Here is a 16,674-nt window from a genome sequence, read left to right as displayed (position 1 = left end):
TTTCTCTGGGCTTTATCTTCTGCCCCACCTAGCAGGGGATTCCTCGGCTGCCAACGTTGGGAGTTTCCCCCTGAAACGAAACAGACCACGCAGCAGCAGCAGCTATCGGCTGTCAACAACAGCTCCTTCCTTCTGCGTCCCCAGAGTCAAAAGCCAGCAAAAAGAACCAGCCAACTTCGCCAAGCTTCCACGCCCAACGTTACAACAATTCCCCGGAGACCTAAGACTTTTTAAATAGGGGGTCCAGCTATTGTGGCTTTTAGCACTCCTGGTGAACACACACACACACACACACACACACACACACACACACACAGGCACACAAATGTTATTTGTTCTACGCTCATTCAAAGTTTCCTCCCAACTCCCCCGGCAGGCTCACGCTGATGAGTCACCGGCGTGTTTACATTCAGAAAGCATTTGGGCTGCTCTAGCGCAGGAACTGCGAGGGAGAAATCTTCCGTTACTTGCAGGGTGGGGGGGAAAAATGGGCCTTTTTCAAAAAAAATGCAGAGGCCATTTCATCAAGGTTTCTGGTTTTTTTCCCACCAGGGAAAGGCAAGGATGCTTTTCCCAGCCTGCGCGTCCGAGCGTCATGTTTACTGTAGTCTGTCTACGGGTGGCATTTAAATGTGGCTGCTTAATTTATTTACCGGATGGATAAGGCTGCTGCCCCTGACTCCTGTAGGAAGTTTGCCCAGCGGGGAATAAGGAAGGCGTGGTGGAAAGAAAGACAAATGAAGCGCCAGGCATCCAGAGGAGAATGGAAGGAAGGAAAATTAAGTCTGGGAGGGAGGGAGAAAAGGAAGGAAGGAAGGAAGGAAGGAAGGAAGGAAGGAAGGAAGGAAGGAAGGAAGGAAGGAAGGAAGGAAGGAAGGAAGGAAGGAAGGAAGGAAGGAAGATAGGATGATTTCTGATGCTCCCTGTCAGATTCTTACAAGGAAACTCAAAGGTAGGAAAGAAGGAAGGAAGGAAGGAAGGAAGGAAGGAAGGAAGGAAGGAAGGAAGGAAGGAAGGAAGGAAGGAAGGAAGGAAGGAAGGAAGGAAGGAAGGAAGGAAGGAAGATAGGATGATTTCTGATGCTCCCTGTCAGATTCTTACAAGGAAACTCAAAGGTAGGAAAGAAGGAAGGAAGGAAGGAAGGAAGGAAGGAAGGAAGGAAGGAAGGAAGGAAGGAAGGAAGGAAGGGAGGGAGGGAGGGAGGGAGGGAGGGAGGGAGGGAGGGAGGGAGGGAGGGAGGGAGGGAGGGAGGGAGGAAGGAAAATTTAAAGAGTGAGTAAGAGAGATGGATGGAGGGAGGGAAGAAAGAAAGGATTCCTTCCTTATTTCTTCCTTCCTTCCTCCCTCATTCACTCTCAAAATTCCTTCCTTCCTTTGCATTCATACTTGAAATTTCCTGAGAGAGAGAGAGAGAAAGTGTTGAAGGCAGGCAAGAAAGAAAGAAGGAAGGAAGAAAGGAAGGAAGGAAGGAAGGAAGGAAGGAAGGAAGGAAGGAAGGAAGGAAGGAAGGAAGGAAGGAAGGAAGGAAAGAAAGAAGGAATGGATTCTGGGATAAGTGGAGGAAGGAAGCCCATTTATTCTAAAAGTAATAAAACCAACAAGCACCATCCCATCTAACTCAACACCCCAAGACACCAGGTTTTAAGGGCTCTTTCAAAGGGTACCAGAAAAGTTTTAAGAGAAACAGTCCCAAGAGGAGGCATTGCCACAAAGGGGAACAAACCCCCCCCCCCCCCAAAAAAAAGAGAGCAGAAGGACAACAGACATTGGGGGGAAAAACAGAGGAGGGTCTTCTGCTGTTTATTACGGACCCTTCCTGACCTCCCAGCCTCTGGCCAAGCCGGCTGCCCTCTTTCCTGCCCTGGGGGACGGGACACAGCAATTCCAGCTGAGGCGCCCTTACCTTAATAAGCAGCTCCCGGCTTAACGAGTGATTGTTGTCGTCCGAAAAAATTTCGGATAATTCGTGGAACATGCGGCAGCTCTCCCTGCAAACGAGGGAACAACAACAAAAGAAAAGTGAAAAGAAGAGACTGGACAATCGCTTGTCTGAAATAGTATAGGTTCTCCTGCTTGAGGAGGGGGTCAGACTAGAAGACCTCCAAGGTCCCTTCTAACTCTGCTATTCTATTCTATTCTCTATTCTATTCCACATTTTCTATTCTATTCTATTCTATTCTATTCTATTCATATTTTCTATTCTATTCTATTCTATTCTATTCTATTCTATTCTATTCTATTCTCTATTCTATTCTATTCTATTCTATTCCATATTTTCTATTCTATTCTATTCTCTATTCTCTACTCTATATTCTATTCTATTCTCTATTCTCTACTCTATATTCTATTCTATTCTATTCTATTCTATTCTATTCTATTCTATTCTATTCTATTCTATTCTAGTCTATTCTAGTCTATTCTATTCTAGTCTATTCTATTCTCTATTCTATTCCATATTTTCTATTCTTTTCTATTCCATATTTTCTATTCTTTTCTTTTCTCTATTCTATTCCATATTTTCTATTCTATTCTATTCTATTCTATTCTATTCTATTCTATTCTATTCTATTCTATTCTATTCTATTCTATTCTATTCATCTTCAATTCTTATTCTTATTCTATTCTCTATTCCATTCCCATTATTATTCCCCTTGTTCCTATTCTAAAAATATCCTCATCCACATCTTTCTTCAATCCTGCTACCTCTCTTTCCCTTGCACAGGTAGTCCTTGACTTACAACAGTTCGTTTAGAGACCGTTCAAAGTTAAAACAGCACTGAAAGTAAATGATTTAGGACCGTTTTTCAGACTTACGACTGTTGTAGCATCCCCATGGTCATGTGGTGCAAATTCGGACGCTTGGCAACTGACTTGCAATTATGACGGGGTTGTGTAATTTTCCCTTTTGCAACTTTCTGACAGTGGGGAAGCCAGATTCACTTAATGGCATTACTAACTTAACAACTGCAGTGATTCACTTAACAACTCTGGCAAGAAAATGGGGCAAAACTCACTTAACAACTGTCTCACTTAGCAATAGAAACCTTGGACTCAGTTGTGATTGTAAGTCAAGGACTACCTGTATAAATTTGCTGGCTGCACTGAGATCTGACTGTGATAAGGAAACTCCGGCGGTTAAAACCCCAACCAACCCAGCCAAAAACCATCATCCCTGACCTGAAACAAAATTAAGGAATAGTAATGAAGCTCGGGAGCATCAAATTCTTGTAAAAACTTCTGCAAATAGGCAAACATAACTCCCATTTTTTTTCTCCTGCAAGCATGGACCTACAGCTGCAGTTTAAAATACACAGCGCTGCAAATTGCAAAACCCCAACAGAAGGCAAACATTTTGGTGGGCTGAATATTGAAACATTTCATTGCAAAGGGAAGTCAATGTTGTTGTTTTTTAAAATGTTGATTTCCCTCTGCAAATTAAATGTTTCAATATTCAGCCCACCAAAAACCTTGTGAAACATTGTCTCCGGGGGGGAGAAAAAGGATTGGATTTGACAAATAACTATTGCAGGCTTCCCATTTTGAGACTGGCTAGTTTTGTTTTCAAAAACATTTTCCTCCGTGGGCGAAAGTCAGCTAAGGGGGAGATTCAATCCTTGAGAGATATTTAAAATTGATCACAAGGCACTCCAGTTCTCTCCCACTAAAAAATCTCCCTTAAAACTAAAGTTTCCACAATTCCATCCCATTGAAAATTCCACTTGGCTACCAAACCAGCTTGCAAGAGGATAGAAAGGAAATTTTCGGGGAACCTAAACACAATCTACCTTTCATACTTTTCAATACAATTTTCATTCAGGCATTCGTTCGTTCGTTCGTTCTAAACGGAGATGGTTAAAGAAGCTTCGGTGGGAATTCTCTTGCTAATTCAACCATTTTGAAAAGGTTGGCCTTAAACCAGGGTTGGATACAGGCGCCCATCCACACGTGTTTTTCCCCCCTCCGACTCACCGCGACACCTCGTCCCAGGTCTTTTTCAGCCTGTGAACTGCGTTGCACTGGAGGGCAGAAAGGATGGCGCGGAGGGAGGAGAAATTCTTGAGGATGCGGCACTCCTGCAGAAGGGAAGGGGGAAAAGGATGGATGTCAGCAGCTGCTCGGATCTCTCTGTGACGCATACAGGAACACGGAAATCTTTTCCAAGTTCTTGTATTGCAAGTAAAACTCTGTCTATATCTCTCATCTATCTATCTATCTATCTATCTATCTATCTATCTATCTATCTATCTATCTATCTATCTATCTATCTATCTGTATCCGCTTTCCCCATCTATAATCTTGATCTGCCAACTTACCTATCCACCTATCTTTTCTTTCCTTCCTTTGTTCCTGGTCCCTCTATTACCTTTCTTCTCCATAATCTTTATCTATCTATATCTCTAATCCATCTTCTCTGTCAACAATCTTTCTCTTTTTCCCCTCCGTCCCTCCCACCCTTTCCTTATCATTATTCTTCCTTTCTTCTATCATCTGTCTTCCCTATAATCTCTCTCCCTCCCTCCTCCCGCCTTCCTTCCTTCCCTTCCCTATCAACCCTTTCTTCCTTCTTTCTATCATCCATCTACGTGTCTTCTCTATAATCTTTCCCCTTCCTTTCCTTTCCTTCCATCATTTTTCTTCCTTCTTTCTATCATCCATCTACGTGTCTTCTCTATAATCTTTCCCCTTCCTTTCCTTTCCTTCCATCATTTTTCTTCCTTCTTTCTATCATCCATCTACGTGTCTTCTCTATAATCTTTCCCTTCCTTTCCTTCCCTTCCATCATTTTTCTTCCTTCTTTCTACCATCCGTCTATATCTGTCTCCTGTATAATCTTTCTCCTCCCTCTCTCCCTTCTCCTCCCTTCCTTCTGTCCAACCCATCCATCCATTTCTTTCCTCCATCTTCCTATCACTTCTGTCCATCCATCCTCTATCTCCATCTATCTCTCTGGACTTTGGCTTTCAGTGCTAACCACTGCACAGCTACATGTTTGTTTGTTTGTTTGACGGGGGAGAGAGAGAGAGAGCGAGAAGCCGGCTGGATCCTTGACGTACCCGGGCAACTTCGACCCATCGCTCCACCACTTTGGCTCTCTGCTGGGGCTTCAGCATCCTGTCCCCGAGGCAGGTGGCAATGACGCAATTGGTGACGCTGTTGAACTGGGAGACAGTGGCCCGGATGCTGGGCGCCAAGTGTTCCTTCCCCTTCTTGTCCCGCTGAGACCAGATGCACCCGAGACAGTGATAAGGCACCACTTTCTTGAAGAGTTCCTGCGGTGGACAAAAGGTGAGGGAATCCATCCAGTGGGTAAAAAAGGCCCGGACGTGACGGAAAGCGAGGATGGGCCAAAGGCAGCAGGGGTGACGTCCCACACCAGGGGGGAAGAGAAGAACTCTGGGGATTGATTTGGGTGGGGGAAACCTCACTGGGTTTTCCCCAGACGCGCCAATATGACATGCTTAATAAATCTGTACTTTTGAGGAGCATGCCTGCCTTGGAGTTTTCATTCCATTTGGGGGTATCAACTGGAACCCTGACAGGAGGCCCAGCTAAACTTACAGCATCCATCAGGGTGAACTGCTCGGCCGCCATCTCCGGAGAAAAGGACAGGAATTCCAGCTTGCCTTCGCTCAGGCCATTTTCCTCCTCTAACCTCAGGGGGCAGCTGGGGTGATCTACAGCAAGGGAACAAGCAACATCCGTTTTCACACAACCTCCTTACCCGGGAGTCCTTCCATACATCCGTTTCCTAGGGGCAGAGGCAGGAGACGGATGTCACCCAGGCAGTGCCAGACATGTGAATTCCCCATAAATCCTTTGGGAGTTTTGGAAGTTTGGCTCGAATCTCACGATTTCATTGGGGTGACTGCCGGGAACCCTGACAACGGCAAGGTCAAGAGGTTGGGTTCGTGCAAGCCGTAGGAAAACGAACCCAGGGTTTTGGGAAAGTTGTTCTAACGCCGCTCACCTTCCGTTTCGGCCTCGGATCGCTCCTGCTGCTGGAACTGAGTGAAGAGGATTCGGGCTCGCCTCTCCAGATCAGAGCCGGGGATATTAAGCCTGACATAAATGATCAGCTGCTTCAGGCAGGTGTAATCCGGCGGCTTGCGGAAGTCTTCGGAGTATTGATCGAGCCAGGCTCCCAGGATGGATGAAATGGTGCTGAGGGGATCAAGAGGGAGAAGGAGGCTTAAGACTTTGGATGCATTTATTCATGGAACTGTTTTGTTGCTCGGGTTGAAATGGGGGTCCTTGCGGGCTCTCTGAGCTTGGTGGTTTTCTTGTAGACGTTTCATGACCTGACTAGGTAACGTCATGTGCTATAAGGATGTGGGGAGAGGAGGAGGAGGAGGAGGAAGAAGAGGAAGAAGAAGAGGAGCAGGAGGAGGAGGAAGGAGGAGGAAAAAGAGGAAGAAGAAGGAGGTGGAGGAGGAGGAGGAGGAAAAAGAGGAAGAAGGAAAAAGAGAAAGAAGGAGGAAGAAGGAGGAAGGAGCAAAGTCAGTGGAGAAGCCAGATTCGCTTAACAACCATGTGACTAATTTAAGAACTGCAGTGATTCACTTAACAACGCTGGGGAACAAAGCCGTAAAATGGGGCAAAACTCCCTTAACCAATGTGTCCCTTAGCCACAAAAATCTGGGCCTCCATTGTGGTCGCAAGTTGAGGAGGACCTGTGCTTTTAAAGTTACGATTTCCCCTCTGGGTTGGGAGGGTGGAGGAGCAGCTTCCCCTGGAGAAAGACTCTTGATGGCTAGAAACGTGGAAGAAAGGCCATGCGAAGCAAGAGGCGCTTACTTTTTCAACTCCAGCTTCTCATCCACCGCCTGCTTGGGGTGATCTCCGTTGGCCTGGAGGTTGAACTTCCCATACCTGGATAGAAAAAGGAGAAAAGGAGGTTCTGTACGCAAAACTTTAAAATTATTATTATTTTTTAACAGCACATGATCGCTATTTGTTAGGTAAGTGAAGCTATCTATCTATCTATCTATCTATCTATCTATCTATCTATCTAATCTATCAATCATTGATTCTTTTTTTTCTCCATCTATTCATGAATTAGTTATCTATCTATCATCTATCTATCTATCATCTATCTATCTATCTATCTATCTATCTATCTATCTATCTATCTATCTATCTATCTATCTATCTATCTATCTAATCTATCATCTATCATATCTATCTATCTATCTATCTATCTATCTATCTATCTATCTATCTATCTATCTATCTAATCTATCATCTATCATATCTATCTATCTATCAATCATTGATTCTTTTTTTTCTCCATCTATTCATGAATTAGTTATCTATCTATCATCTATCTATCTATCATCCATCTATCTATCTATCTATCTATCTATCTATCTATCTATCTATCTATCTATCTATCTATCTATCTATCATCTATCTATCTATCTATCTATCTATCTATCTATCTATCTATCTATCTATCTATCATCTATCTAATTCTATGTAACTAATTCTATCTCTAATTCTATCTTTCTGTGTATAATTCTATATCTTATCTATCTATCTATCTTCTATCTATCTATCTATCTATCTATCTATCTATCTATCTATAATACCCTATCCTATCGTATCCTATGACTATTATTAAGTGTTGGACCTTATGATTCTTAACTCTTAAGGAATGCATCTTTTCTTTTATGTATACTGAGAGCATTTGCACCAAGACAAATTCCTTGGCCAAACACACGGCCAATAAAGAATTCTTTTTCTTTCTTTTTCTTCTTTCTTTCTTTCTTTCTTTCTTTCTTTCTTTCTTTCTTTCTTTCTTTCTTTCTTTCTTTCTTTCTTTCTTTCTTTCTTTCTTTCTTTCTTTCTTTCTTTCTTCCTTCCTTCCTTCCTTCCTTCCTTCCTTCCTTCTTTCTTTCTTTCTTTCTTTCTTTCTTCTTTCTTTTTCTTTCTCTTTTTTTTTCTACCTACCTACCTACCTACACACACACACACACACTTGGACGACAAGCTTGGGCTGAGAGGTGGGGACTGAGCCAGATCGAGAAGGGGTTAAGATCCGACACCACAAGTAAGCAAACATTTGGGGAGGTGGGGGCTAAGGGGGGGCTGGAGCTAAAGCAGTAACCAGTCAGACAAGTTTGAGGATCAACTGTTTCAGAGGAACTGAATCCGCTCCCTTGCAAAGGAGGAAGCAGTTTATTCTACCGAACAAGTCTGACCTATCTCTGAAGTTGGCATAAGTTTCACGAAAGGATGGATGGACAGGTAGAGAAAGAGGAGAAGAAGAAGGGGAGGAGAGAGAGGGAGAGAGAGAAGGAGAGAGAAAAAAAGGGAGGCAAGAAAGAGAGAGAAGAAGGAAAGAAGGAAGGGAGGGAGGGGAAAAGTAGCAAGCAAGCAAGGAAGGAAGTATGGTAAGAAGGAAGAAAAAAGAAAGGGAAAGAAGGAAGGAAGAAAGGAAGGAAAGAAGAAAGGAAGGAAGGAAGAAAGAAAGAAAGAAGAAAGAAAGAAAGAAAGAAAGAAAGAAAGAAAGAAAGAAAGAAAGAAAGAAAGAAAGAAAGCTTCATTTCTTCCTTCCCTCCCTCTTTCCCATTCACCTTTGAATTCATCCATCCATTCCTCTCTCTTGGAATTAATTTTCCTTCCTTCTCGGAAAGGAGATGAGAGAAGGAAGGCAACAGACGAGAAAAGGAAGGAAAGAACGAGGAGGAGGATGGACGTACGTACAGACAATATTTTGCCAACGTTCTACCCATTGCCCCAAACTCAAATCCTTCCGAGAGAGGGGACCCATCCCGCGACTGCTCGGGTCTTGAGAAAGGATTACCGGTTGAGCAGCAGATCCAGGACCTGCTTGGTGGTGGCAAACGCCCGGTAGGTGCAGAGGAAGATGGTCACGTAGGTGGAATCGTTGCCTTTGAACGCCGAGACCAGGTATTCCACCAACTTCTCCAGGGTGCCGGCTTTGATCGTCCGCACTTTGCACGTCTCGTAGAGGTTTAAGGCTGACTCGTTCTCAAACTGCAAAGGGACAATCATGAGGAGGGGAGTGTTGCGGCCCCTCCAGCAGACGAGGAAGAGGAGGAGGAGGAAGAGGCGTGGGAGTCAGGGTCAGCATCAAGGGAACCTGGGAGCTCCGAGGGAGAAGAGGGAATCGAGCTGGCAGAGGAAGAGCGAGAGGGGAGGGAGGGAGGGAGGGAGGGGGGAGAGAGAGAGAGAGAGAGGTGCAGCCTGGACTGTCCGTCAGCCCTCAGATGGAGAGTCAACAGCCCCCAGGAGTGGCGGTGGCTGATGAGGAAGAGGAGGAACAGCTGGGTCCAGTGCCTGACATGCAGATGCACAGAAGGCAGAGGAGAGGAGAGCAGTGGAAATCTATGGGCCGGTCCTTGGGACGGAAGAGCCACCGCTGCTAGCGAAGCCCCACTCTGGTGATAAAGGCAGGGGGTGGAGATGAATAGGTGTGGCAGGCAACTATTCATCTCCTGGACAGGCAGACATGTTAGCCAGCGGACACAGTTTTATTACACAGGAACTCCTCGACTTACAACCGTTTGGTTTAGCGGCCCTTTAAAGTCACAACTGCCCTAAAAGGAAGTAACTCGCAAATGTTCCTCGCACTAAAGGGCCAGAAAGCAGCATCCTCATGTGATCAAAACTCGGGTGTTTGGGCAACCAAGCGCCCATACATGACCGTTGCAGCACCCCAGGATCACAAGCAATGAAGGGAGATGGATTCGCTTTAACGACTGCGTTATTCTCCCAACGACGGCAGCGGTTTTCTTAACAACCGCAAGGTCGGTAGAATCCGGCCCAGCTCACTTAACAAACCCCCTGGCTTGGCCATGGAAATTCTAACCCCAGCAGTGGTCATTAAACCGAGGAGTCCCTGCAAGGCCCCCCTTGGTCTACTCTGCAGGGCACGGAGCGTGTTTTCAACTGTGCCAGAATCGAAACGACGCCTTCTTCGTCCTGACTCTCGGCCAGCTATTTTATTTTTTCAGCTGTGCTTGCTTGGTTTGAAAAGGAAAAAACTCTTTTAACCTTTTTTGGTCTCCTCTGGAGTGGGCGGGATCTTAATTAGGGCTTATTTTGGAGTGCAGGGCTTATATTGGGCGTACATGTAAAAATCAAGCTAGGACTTACTTTCAGGATAGGTTGTATTTTGGGGGGAACGGGGTAATTGTAGTTTGTGTCGGGGGGGGGGGAACCAAATAAGCCACCCGCCCGTGTTTCTTACCACAGCCCTGCGAGGTAGGCTGGTATTCTTAAACCCCAAGGATGAAGATGGAACTTACCCCCAGCCATCGCTGGCCTTTGTTGGCCGTGTGATGGAGCTGAACTTTCCGGAGAGAAATACTGTAAATCACACTGTCTTCAAACTCTTCTCCGATCTCCTGAGTTGAGCTCTGGAACGAGAAACGACAGGAATTTCTTTTTTTTGTTTTGTTTCCCCACTTCAAAACAACAGGTAAGTCCTCAACGTAGAATCACGAGGGAGGCCAAAATTCCTGTTAAGCCAAGCGAGACGGGTGCAAAGGGGAGCTTTGACCCGTTTTAACGACCTTTCTCGATACAGTCGTTAACCGGATTGGCACGGTGGATGCTCAGCGAGTCACCTGGTCATTAAGTGAACCTGGCTTCCCTGTGGATTTTCCTTGCCGGGGATCACATGACCTCCGGGTCACTGCAACCGTCATAAACATGAGTCAGTTGCCAAGCATCCGAATTTGGATCATGCTGCAAAGGTCATAACTTTGACAACTTCCTTCCTTCCTTCTTTCCCTTTCTCCTCTTCCCTCCCTCCCTTTCTCTTTTTCTCCTTCCTTCCTCCCTCTCCCATCTTTCCTTTTCCCATTTCCTTCCTTCCTTCCCTTTCTCCTCTTCCCTCCTTCCTTTCTTTTTCTCCTTCCTTCCTTCCCTTCCTTTCCTTTTTCCCTTTCTCCTCTTCCCTCCCTCCCTCTTTCTCTTTTCTACTTCCTTCCTTTTCCCTCTCTCTCTCTTTCTTCTTTCTTTCTTTCTTTCTTTCTTTCTTTCTTTCTTTCTTTCTTTCTTTCTTCTTTCTTTCTTTCTTCTCTTTCTTCTTTCTTCTTTCTTCTTTCTCTCTCTCTCTCTCTCTCTCTCTCTCTCTCTCTCTCTCTCTCTCTCTCTTTTCTTTCTTTCTTGAATTTGGGGCAGGAAAATACCCTGTTTTGCTTTATGGCATGGAAACCTTTGAATAGCTTTTCATGTCTTTTCAGAAAAGGCACAGAGTCCACAAGAAAACCATTCCGCATTCTTTGCATCGCAATCAAAAGCCAAGATCTCAGATTACTTTCCCTCCCACTGTCCCCGTTGCTTCTTGATAAATACTGTACAAAAGTACAATTCCGAGGGACTCAAAGGACGGGGTTGACATACTAATTCCTGTTTGGAAGTTGCTGAAATTCCTTCCTGATGATTAAAAGCCTGGTGCTGTGTGGCAGAACAAATCCTGTTTTCTACACCGCTGGAATTAAATGTCCCCGCAGAGATTGCATTCCAAAACAAGAGGCCTCAAGTACAGAAAAACATAACCCCAAGTTTTAACCATTGCAACTTCCTTCCTTCCTTCCCTTTTTCCCTCCTTCTCCCTTTTATCTTCCTTCCCTCTCCCTCCCTCCTTCTATACTCCCTTCCTTTCTTCCCTCTCCTTCCCTCCTTCTCCCTTTCATCCTTCCTTCCCTTCTCCTTCTTCCCTGTTTCTAAGTAAGGCAAATGTTAATTGAGTTATGACCAATTTTACAACTTGTTTGCCACCTTTGTTAAGCGAATCACATGGTCGTTAAGCAAATCCCCCATTGACTTCGCTTGGACTAGAAGACCTCCAAGGCCCCTTCCAGCCCTAGCTATTCTATTCGTTTCTCAACACCCTTTCACACAAACAAATCTGGAATCTCCTTCAACCAAAACATATCACACACAAAACACACACACACACACACACAGAGGGAGCATCCCCACATAGATCAGGACTCCAGCCAACTCAGGACTACCCAGGAATCACTCCAGTGACAGTAAAATCAAGTCATCATTTCGGCTTCTCGGACGTCTACGTCCATTCGCCGGGTTTCCCCTCCTGCCATTTCTCCCAAGTTTTCACCCCGTTCCTGGAAATGGTTGGCTGCGAAGACGCCAACATCTGCAGAAGTGGGGAGATATACACACACACACACACACACATATATATTAAGCAGAAACAAGTGCCAATTCCTGGAAAAAGAGCTGGGGACGTTGGCACACAGTGGATGAGGGGGGAGAGAGAGAGAGTGAGAGAGAGAGAGTGAGAGAGAGAGAGAGAGAGAGAGAGAGGATGATTTATGTCTCCGTGATTTCGAAGAGGACACCGCAAGGCTTATCAAGAACGGATGAATCAAGACTGGAAACCTGACGTAGCAGATTGAGTCAGGGATTCACGAGGATGCTTGACTGGCCGGAAGGAGGAATGCCCAGCTGGCTAAGTGCGCGCCCTCCATTTCCTTCCCCTTTTTTAATTCAGAAAGCTGAAGAAAGCAGTTTCAGGGTATCTGGGGAGAGAGAGAGACAGATCTTGGCCCAGGCAGCCCGGGGTGAAGGAGGAATTTGGAGAAGCTGCCACAGATTCAGGGCATGTGATGGGAACCTCGTGTTTCGGGGGCTGGCCTGTGGATCTCCCTGGCGCCTGGCTCAGCGCTTCCCCTGTTTCTGCTGAGTTGGTCCCTTTGCTGTAATTTCCCCGAAATGGGAGGAGGAAAACTCAGCCTGGCACCTGGGATGGAGTGGGAGGAGAGAGAAAAAACAACGAGAGAGAGAGAGAGAGAGAGAGAGAGAGAGAGAGAGAAAGACACACGCCATTGCAACGGGAAGAATGGTGCCAAGATGGAATCTGGGGGCATCTCGGCAGCCTTGTCTGAATCGGGGCTTTGAAATCCATTTTTCCCCTCTTTTCTTTTTCTTTTTGCCTGGTTCTTTTTCCCTTCGATTGAAGAAACCATCCCACCGTTACCAGCAGCAGTTCTCGACTTACAGCCGCTGGGGTGAAAAAAATGGGATGTACAATCGGTGCTGGGTAGCAGCATCCGGAGCATTCCCGGGGTTAAAATTCAGGGTGCTTGGCAAGCCAGCATCTCCTTACGACGGTGTTACAGTTTGCAACCTCCCCTTGGTCCATCAGGCCAGGTCAATGGTGTGTGTGTGTGGGGGGAGGACTGGATTCACTTAACGTGATTCAGAAACGGTGTAGGGTCTCCCATTTGGGCAGCGGGGGGTTGGACTAGATGACCTGCAAGGTCTCTTCCAACTCCGATGATCTGTTATCTGATTCACTTAACCCGCCGTGGCACAAAGGCTGTTAAAAACCAGTCCATCGCCAAGCACTTGCCAAGCATCCCAATTTGGATCGCCTCCGTATGTGTGGGTTTTTTTTTTTTTGCTACAACCGTCGTAAGTGTGAATAATGGTCCTGAGTCACTTTTTTTCAGTGCCGTTGTCGCTAAAGGAAATTTAGGTTAGTCTGGGACTCCCAGTCAATCTTTCCACGGCACGTTTTGAGATCGCCGAAGGGTGGGGGGTTGGACTAGATGACCTACAAGGTCCCTTCCAAGTCTGTGCTAATTGCCTTGCGGCACAGAAGTCATCGATATATATACAAAATAATTTTTTTTCTTAAGTGCCTCTTTGGGCCCAGAGAGCGTCTTTTATACGGTGTTTTTTTTTTTTATGACGAAGGCCCGGCGATGCCACAAACGCTTAATGGATTGAGGTACCCACCATTCTGCCCAGAAGTTACTTAAAAACCGGCTGGCCTCGAAATCTATCTGCTTAATCTAAATTTTGGCAGGACCGTTGGGATGCGGAGAACTACAGCCAGAAATCCCCTGATGGGATGGGCTGGATCCACGAGAGGCGGATGGGCTGCGTTTTGCCGCATAAAGCCCGAAGGCGCAGCTTCCTCCTCCTCCAGCCGCCAAGTTGGCCGAACGACTTTGTGGTTTGTGCATTTGGCCTCGCCTACCCAGCAGGGTTGTCGTTAGTGTAGAATGAGCAGGGAGGATACCCTGCAAAGGCCGGGTTTGGAGAAGGGGCTGCGGCACAGATGGACGTATTTATGGATTGGATTGGGGTTTTTTTTTTGCTTTTGTTTTATTATTAAGTTTTTTATAAATAACTCAAGGCTGGGAACGGACTTAACCCTCCTTGTTCATATTATTTTCCCCACAACAACGACCCTGCGAGGTGGGGTGGGCTGAGAGAGAATGATTTGGCTCCAAAGTCACCCAGTCGGCTTTCATGCCTAAGGTGCGAAACTAGAACTCACCGCCTCCTGGTGATTGGCCCAAAGTCACCCAGCTGGGAAGGTCACCAATGGTGATTGTGTGACACACACACACCAGGACAATGCAAGGATCCTAAGTATGAGGACCAGTGGCAAAATCGCTTTTTTCCCCCAGTGCCATTGGAACGGTGCAAACTGAGGACTTATTCTCTCCTCCACTTTTCGAACTCAAGAGCTTGCAATACGAGAAAACGCAGACGAAACCCGTTTTCAGTCATTTCAGGAGAGAAAATGAGAGAGAAGGGAGGAAGGGAGGGATGGGTAGATTTGCCTGAAGAGAAGTCTTAAAATGAATCACAACTTCCTATTATTCAACCACCTTCCGTTCCTGTTATATAATTGCATTCTTTGTTTGGTGTTACTCTGGTATTTTTAGGCCTCCTTTGCAAACGCTCCGGGCACACAACCTCATCGTAAAGCGGAAACCATGCAAAGGGGCTGATTTTTAAGCTGCTGTAGCTGTTCATTTTCTCCCCTGGTCGGCTCTGCAATTTCCAACCTAATTTCTTCAGCCTTGAGGGCTAGAAGCTTGTGTTTTTTTTAAAAAATGAACAAACAAAACACCAGGGTCATATCCGTGTTTAATTGCAAGAAAAAGAGAGGAAGATTCTCAGAGTTATCCCCCATTCCACAGGCAGTTTTCACCTGCCTCGTGAATCTGATTGCAAAAAAACAAAACAAAACCTTTTATATTTCAAATTATTATTATTATTACGGTTGGTCACACAGTCAGGGAGATTTTTTGGCTGGGCTTTAGTGTTTTTAATCTCCCTACTCAGTCCTTCCCAACATCGCACAGACTGATGTTATTTAATAAAAATGTCAAAGGCCTTTTTATTGTTTATTATTATTACTGTTATTGTTGTTGTTTTGTTATTATTATTATTCCTCAGTGCCTTTCAGATCATTTCAATTCTTTCCCTTGGCTTCTGGGAAAAGAAGACTGAGGGAAGAAACAGAGTTTGCTGAAATAAAAATAAAAACAACTATATTTTCCCAGCAGTTCCCATGCAAATGGGCCAATGCAAATCTTTTCACTTTAGCAACTAGGTTTAAAAAAGAAAGAAAGAAGGAAGGAAGGAAGGAAGGAAAGAAAAGAAAAAAAGAAAAAAATAGCTAGCAGTCCCGGATGGAGATAAGAAAGTGTAAATTAAATTTGGCAAAAGAAAACTGCACTGTTCAGCATGCATTGAACTCCTCCCTCCAACCTATCTTGGTTTCTTCTTGCAGGGAAAGAAAACCTCCAGCGAACATCTGTAGCTCTGCGACAGTCAGCTAAAAAGTCCATGAGTCAACAAAGCAGAATGGAAAGAAATAATAATAATAACTCCCCCTCTTGGTGTCCAATTCACAGAATCTAGTTTTGTTCTTTCTGGATGAAAGCTTTTTTTAAAAAAGGAACGACGACAACAACTACAGGCAGTCCTTGACGTACGACCACCCTGGAGCCGAACGTTTACGCTGCTAAGTGAGACAGCTGTTAAGGGAGCTCGCTGCCATTTTACCGCCTTCTTTGCTGCAGTCGCTAAGTTAGTCCCACGGTTGTTAAGTGAATCCGGCTTTGACCGGGCTGGTCAGAAGGTCGTAAACTTTCCAGGACCTTCCAGGACGCTGCAACCATCGTTAAGTGTGAGTCGGTTGCCAAGTGTCTGAATTTGGATCGCGCCACCACGGGGAATGCTGCGAAGGTCGTAAGTGTGAAAAACAGTCACAAGGCACTTTGTTCAGTGCCGTCGTAAATTTGAATGGTCACTAAACGAGCTGTTAAGTCAAGGACTACCTGGATTACATCCTCAAGCACAACCACCACTCAAGGGCATCTCTGGGAGTTACACAGCTTTGTTTTGTACTCCACAATGAATGACACACAAGAGATGAAAAGAAAAAACAGCCTTAATCCATCAGGAATGGTGCAAAATTTTGGAGAAGGAGGAATTTTTGTTACTTAACAGAACAAACTGGGTTTGCGAGAAGGTTGGGAGTCAGCATTTTTATATTTCTTCTTGGTCTTCCTTCCTTCGCTTCCTCTTCTGCTTTCCCGTTTTTCCCCTCTTACTTTCTTTCTTCTCTTTTTACCATGTTCTTTTGCATTTTCCCCCTAGCTTTTAACGCCGTAAAAATAAAAAAGCTAGCTAATAAAATTTGACACCCATCATCCCCCCCTCTGGTGCTAGGAGCTCAACATACATTTTCTGGAGTCTTAAATGAAGAAGACGGGGAAGAAAATAAATGAAAAATAACAGAAACAAGGACAGGCAAAGCTGAGAACAGGGTGTCCCGTGTTGGAAGGACAGAGAAGGGAAGGAAAGGAAAAACATTCCTGATTTCACTCACAAATTCCAGAGCATGCAAAGCTTGGCTCCCCG

The 16,674-nt window shown here is 45.2% G+C and overlaps 1 protein-coding gene across 1 annotated transcript in view; it reads right to left on the bottom strand.

Annotated features, from left to right (window-relative positions):
* Window positions 1-16,674, bottom strand: part of RALGDS (ral guanine nucleotide dissociation stimulator) — a 46,856-nt gene that overhangs the window by 11,466 nt on the left and 18,716 nt on the right. Inside the window, 8 exon segments of the mRNA XM_087944126.1 lie at window positions 1,904-1,988; window positions 3,970-4,073; window positions 5,055-5,270; window positions 5,560-5,675; window positions 5,969-6,162; window positions 6,796-6,870; window positions 8,807-9,000; window positions 10,275-10,385. Coding sequence (XP_087800252.1) covers window positions 1,904-1,988; window positions 3,970-4,073; window positions 5,055-5,270; window positions 5,560-5,675; window positions 5,969-6,162; window positions 6,796-6,870; window positions 8,807-9,000; window positions 10,275-10,385 — 1,095 coding nt within the window.

Source organism: Notechis scutatus, chromosome 15, assembly GCF_049901735.1.
Source record: "Notechis scutatus isolate UNSWTSFEM ecotype Mainland chromosome 15, rNotScu1.2, whole genome shotgun sequence".
NCBI lineage: Eukaryota > Metazoa > Chordata > Lepidosauria > Squamata > Elapidae > Notechis > Notechis scutatus.
Note: the sequence above shows the minus strand (reverse complement) of the source record. Positions and strands in the feature narration are given on the sequence as shown.